Genomic DNA, 6,000 nt, shown 5'->3' with positions numbered 1-6,000 from the left:
GGGGTTAGAAAGAGGGGCTAGCATGGTCCCCGTATCTTCTCCTTAACCGAAATGTGTAGTACCCCAAAAGAACATACACCCCTGCTCTGGCTGTGCCTAGGAAAACCAAAAACTGCCAAGTCTGAAATGATGGGAACACACCCTGCAGGGAACGGCTCCACAGCGGGAATGCACACGTCCACCAGCGCGCACACACATACACACACACACACACACTGACATACGAACAGTACAGAGGAGCAGAAATGCCCTGCTGTGTACAGCTGTTTCCTAATAGAGAGAATTTACAAAATATAGAATTTGGTATATCTGTTAGATCTCCAAGGTTTCAATAATACAAAATAAAATACAAAAAGACAAGTTGGGGTTCCCGCCTCCCTACCCCAGGGGCACCCTCGTTCGCTGTGTGTCTCTTACACGCATACAACTAGCGCAGTCTAAAGAAGGGCACAGAACACTTGTTTTGTTTTATTTAATAAATATTTTCTTTTGCTCAGAGCCACCACTCCTTGCTTGGTGTCCTCTTGCCTCCCCCTTGTCAACAGTCCTGTTTCCCTTACAGGGCACTGTCTGTGCGCGCGCGCGGAGGTGTGGGCCAAGGGTGGCACAGGCCACGCCTCTCCAATTCCTGCATTCCTGCCCCCCAAACACCGCCGGGGGCATGGCCTCTCCACAATGGAAAAGCAGACCCTAGAGACCCCTGGACACCCCCAGGTCAGCTTCGAGCCGGCCTACCTACCCAGCATGGCCAAGGCCTCTCCTCAGGCCAGCCAGCCAGCCACCGTGTGCCATGCCGCGCCACCAATGAAGGCTCCGCTGGCGCCTCCATCATGCAGCAGCAGCAGCAGCAGCAGCAGCAGCAGCAGCTGTCAGACTCAAGGCTCAACTCAAGTCTATCGGGATCTTCTGCCAAGGGAAACATCTTTGGTCAGCTTGGTGCTCGCAGGACGCTGGCACCCTGGGCCCAGGCCAGAGGCCGTGCCCACCAGCAAAGGCAGAAGTTGCTTCTGAGTCAAAGTGGAAATTTTACCATCACGGCGGTGAGACCGGAGCACAGGCCCCATCTGCCCACGGTGCACAAAGAAGCGGTTCCGTTCCTCGGAGGCCAGCATGCTGGCACCTCTAGCCGGCACCTGCTAACTGAGGGGAGGCCCTCCATTGAGGAAGTAGGTCATCATCTCACCCTTGCCCTTGACCTTGACCACACCCCGGCACTCCAGCTGGTATGTGTTGGCGGCCAGCACCTGGTACATGTCTGTAGTGACCTAAGGAGGCACAGGAAGGGAGAAGACAGGCTGTCAGTGACCTTACCCATGAGCTGCTGTGGGCACACCCACCTCTGTGTGCCCACGCCCTGCTGCTGGCTTGACACGAGAGTGGGGGAGGCCCTCCACCCCGGGCTCTCGGGGACACTTAGACAAAGACTGGTGGTAGCTGTGCTCAGCACTTCCCTGTGCTGGGCACTGTGACAAGCACCTTGTGTGGTCCACCTAAGGTGCTACTTGAAGCATGGGCTGGGGTCCGTACACTGCCTTCCGGAGCAGCATCGGCCCCAGCAACTTGACAAACAGACAATAGCTGAGGGCAGGACTTGGGTCTTGTCTAGAGTACAGCTCCACGACAGAACAGAGAGCCCCCTCTTGTCTCATTTCATCTCTCTAGAGGAAACTGTCATGCCTGTGCCCGAGGATGTGCATGCCTGCCTGTTGGTAGAGTTAGCCAACGGTAGAGCCTGGGTGCCATTCAGAGCCCAGGTCTGCCTCTGTCTTGGCTCTGCAGACAAAACTCACTGGGGCTTCATCAGTTACATTGTCCTGTGGGTGAGAGGGGTCAAGGAGGGCACGGGTGCCACGCTGAGGGTTGTCAGAGCTCCCATTGGCTGGGCTGCCATGAAGCTGCTGAGTGAACCCACATGGCGAGACTCAGGTGTGTTACCGACTGTCACACTGGGCCCCAGTGGGGAGCCAGACACTCCACCCACACAGCCTTTGTCCCTCCTCTCCTTGGCACAACATGGAGGTCGGGAAAGGCCTGGCACCCTGGACAGCACCCAACCATTCAGTTGGGCAGGGCAGACAAATGAGGGGACCTTGAAGCAGTGTGACACAGCAAAAATGCCTTTGAAACGGCACCTTTAGCACTTGTCAGGACAGGCCAGGGGAGCTGACTTCCCACCGCACACCAGGACCTTCAGGTATGTGACAGGACATGACACCTTGTATCAGAAGGGAAAAAGAAGAACCAGAAGTCTGAGGAAAGGGGAGGGAGGGATAAAGACTGCAGGCCCAGGGATCACAGACACCAGCTAGCAAAGGATGGAGAAAGAGAAAGTAATTCCCCTTGGATGCTGGAACTGTAGAGACACCAGCATCCTCAGCAGGCCTGGGACTGCAAACCCTGCTGGGTGACTGCCCAGCAGTCTCCTCCTCCTGTGTACCTGGGGGCTGGGTGACTGTCCTGCAGCTGTATGCTCCTCCTGTGTACCTGGGGGCTGGGTGACTGTCCTGCAGCTGTATGCTTCTCCTGTATACCTGGGGGCTGGGTGACTGCCCAGCAGTCTCCTCCTCCTGTGTACCTGGGGGCCGGGTGACTGTCCTACAGCTGTCTGCTTCTGTATACCTGGGGGCTGGGTGACTGCCCCTACAGCTGTCTCCTCCTGTATACCTGGGGGCTGGGTGACTGTCCTGCAGCTGTATGCTCCTCCTGTATACCTGGGGGCTGGGTGACTGCCCCTACAGCTGTATGCTCCTCCTGTATACCTGGGGTGGGGAAGCCCAGGCTTCCCATTAGCACTCAGCCCCAGACCAGTGCAGAAAGAAGCCTCTACTGAGCACAGTGGGGCAGACCTCTGTCCAAGGTACTGAAGGTCTGAGCCGTCCCTGTTTGCCAAATCTGGGAGTCAGCCCTGACTACCACATCACCCTTGGATCTGAAGAGAAACTGTGAACTGTGTGTGGCCTGCAGTGAAAACCTGGTAACAGAGGCCCTTCATGTGAATTCTGTGAGTGCTGGCTGAGTTTGTACTCACCTGGATGCGGTCAGGCACCCCAGTGCTGTCCATACGGCTGGCCACATTTACTGTATTGCCCCAGATGTCATACTGAGGCTTGCGAGCCCCAATGACCCCAGCCACTACGGGTCCAATGTTGAGCCCTGTGTAGACAGAAATCAGCCATACTCATCAGCTTAAGTCCCACATATACCTTGTTTGCCGTTGCTAGGATCCATCTCCTGGCACACACAGGTGCTCCTGACCCCTGCTGGCCTGAGGCCAAGCTTAATCCCTTAGTCTCGCACTTCTCTGCACAATCCACTCTTGTTAGCTCAAGAAAACAGGGATCTGTGCACAATCCACTGGTACTGTGTGTGTCCTTACCTCAACCCTTGCAAGTCCATTGCCATGTGTGCCCTCTTCAGGGCCCAGCATAGCCCAATACCTTCTCTCTCTTTTGGTTTTGGTTTTTTTGAGACAGAGTTTCTCTGTGTAGCTTTGGTGCCTTTCCTGATTTGAACTCAGAGATCTTCCTAACTCTGCCTCCCGAGTGCTGGGATTAAAGGCATGCGCCACCACCGCCCAGTTTCCAACACCTTCTCTTTTTAAACATACTACATTCGTGTGTCTGAGTGTATGGCACATGCATATGAGGATGCCTTCAGAGGCTAAACGAGGGCATCTCAATGCCCTGGAGCTGGAGTTAAGGGTGGTTCATTGGACTTAGGTGCTGGGAACCAAAGCTGAGTGCTTTGGAAGTACTCTCTAACCACTGAGCAATCTCTCCAGCTGCCCAATGCCTTTTCTTAACCTTCCCTCTTGACATATTTTCAGCACCAACTCAAAGAACACAGCAAACTCACTCCTTCCCTCCTAAACCACCGCTGTTCTGGAGACCTTGCTCCTAGCCCTGTCCTGTCCTGCCTCTCTTCAAGTCCCGTCATGCCGCATGCGGCTTTCTAACCCCATATGCTGTTTCTATGCTAGTTTGACCACCTTGCTGACCACACTGAACTCACTGGCATGGCCGTCTAAGTCTGCTTAGCTGCCCGCTGGGAGAGTCTGTCATTCCATTCCCAGTCCAGTTGCTGAGACAATTTACAAGACTACACACCAGGAAAATACAAAGAGCTCAAGGAGGATGGGATGAGTGGAGCTACATTACATGAAACCAAGGACAGTTAACACAGACATGGGCTGTGTGTAGGCTACAGCAGAGGCCTGGCCCTCAGCAGCCAGGTTCAATCCACAAAGCACTGTGCCCAGAAGGCAAAGTAAGCAGCCTGTCAGGGATAGCCCAATTCCCGACATTTGGGCCAAAACAAAATATCTCCTGGGGACATTAATGATCACAATATTGGTTTTTAGTGATGCAATATTTCAGTTTAATGTGCTAATTTTGAGAATTGAAATGCCAGTATTTTGTGAATTACTGTTACTTAAAAAAATTGACATCTGAATCATTTATGACTTGAGACATACTCAGGGAGTTGATAATGCATGAAACTTTTGACCAGAACAAAGATCTGCTCTTTAGAAAGCTTTCCGCCGCTACAAATCTCAAGAGAAGGAAGGCCTGCCTGCCTAAGTTCTCTTTGCAAGATGAACTGCTGCTGTGCCTTCCACAAGTGGCATGCTCAGAGCTGCAGTTCTGGGAGCATTTTGTGCATGGAGCAGGGGGCCTGTGTGAGTGCAAAGATGGGTGTGGGTTTTCTCTGCACTGTTGACACTTGAATAAAATGGTTGGGACCGATGATAGGGCTTAGCCAGGAACGGGGCTTTCCACCACACCTGCCCACCTGAGTCCCATCTCCCGGACCTGCATGGCAGAAGGAGAGAACTGATTCCTGAAAGTTGTTCTCTCACCTCCACACACACACACACACAACAAGTAAGTGAGCTCCCTTAAAGCCATCCCACAGACATTTGCTGAAGAGGGAACCCAAAGGTATAACTCAGGAGAGCATTTGTCTGAAAAATGTGAGGCCCTGGGTTTCATCCTCAGTACTGGAAACCAACACAGGGTTGCAGTCAAGTCAAGACACACAAGCTTAACACATCACACCCTCCCTAGTGCCTGCCCCAGCCTCTGTGGGCTACACAGCGTTCAGAGTAGTGGCTTGGCTCACGCCGAGAGCTCAACAGTAACCTACCCACTCGGTTTAAGAGTCTCTCTCTGGCTGCTCTTCCAGAGAACGGGAGTTCAATTCCCAGTACCCACTTGGCAGTTCACAGCCATTTGTGATTTCAGTTCCAGGGGATCTGACACCCTCTTCTGGATTCTGCAGGCACCAGGCATGCACTTGGTACACAAGAGATACTTAAGACTATGCTGCTTTAAAAGGCTAAAATGTGCCAGAGATGGAAGCTCACATCTATAATCCCAGCACTTGGGAGGCTGAGGTAGGAAGGCTGCCAGGAGTTCCTGTCCTAAAATGCCAGAAAAAGCTGAAATAAAACCATTTTGTCAGTATTAGCTGATTATTTTCATAAAGTATTCCACTTTTGATAGCAGAGTATATGTTCAATATGTTTATAAATTTGCAGTATGCAAATAACATGCACATTTTGTATTGAACATGCAGTGAGTATTTGGCTCGACTGCTTTTCATTGTTTACTAAGTCTGGCGTAAGACTGGCCGCCTGCCATTAGACAGACATGGATACGTGATGAGCACGAGAGCGCCCACCAAGTGCCCCACGCCCTACCCCCCTCACCGATCTTCATCTGGAAGTTGTTGAAGGAGTGCTCATTGATGTACTTCATCTGGTCCATCAGCCTCATGGCGAAGTCCGCGAGAGCCTTGATGTGCGTCTTGCCGGCCTTGTCATACGTGGAGTCGTTGAGGCCCGAGGCAGCCATGTAGGTGCTACCTATGGTCTTGATCTTCTCCAGCTGCCTGAACCGATCCTCACTGATGATCTAAACAGAAGGGGTGCAGGCCTGAGTCATTCTCCCATGCTGGGGCATGGGGGTTCACAGGAAGGAGGGGGAGGGGGAAGGAGCC

At 52.7% G+C, this 6,000-nt stretch overlaps 1 protein-coding gene across 1 annotated transcript in view; it reads right to left on the bottom strand.

Moving 5' to 3' along the window:
* Positions 1–457: 457 nt before the first annotated feature.
* Positions 458–6,000, bottom strand: part of Adcy5 (adenylate cyclase 5) — a 146,548-nt gene continuing 141,005 nt past the window's right edge. The window contains exons 19-21 of the mRNA XM_042259244.2: positions 5,711–5,915; positions 3,029–3,153; positions 458–1,265 (exon numbers count right to left, since the gene is read on the bottom strand). Of these exons, the coding sequence (XP_042115178.1) occupies positions 1,137–1,265; positions 3,029–3,153; positions 5,711–5,915 (459 nt within the window). The 3' untranslated portion in view covers positions 458–1,136. The remainder of the gene's footprint in view (positions 1,266–3,028; positions 3,154–5,710; positions 5,916–6,000) is intronic.

This window comes from Peromyscus maniculatus, chromosome 12, assembly GCF_049852395.1.
Source record: "Peromyscus maniculatus bairdii isolate BWxNUB_F1_BW_parent chromosome 12, HU_Pman_BW_mat_3.1, whole genome shotgun sequence".
Lineage (NCBI taxonomy): Eukaryota > Metazoa > Chordata > Mammalia > Rodentia > Cricetidae > Peromyscus > Peromyscus maniculatus.
Note: the sequence above shows the minus strand (reverse complement) of the source record. Positions and strands in the feature narration are given on the sequence as shown.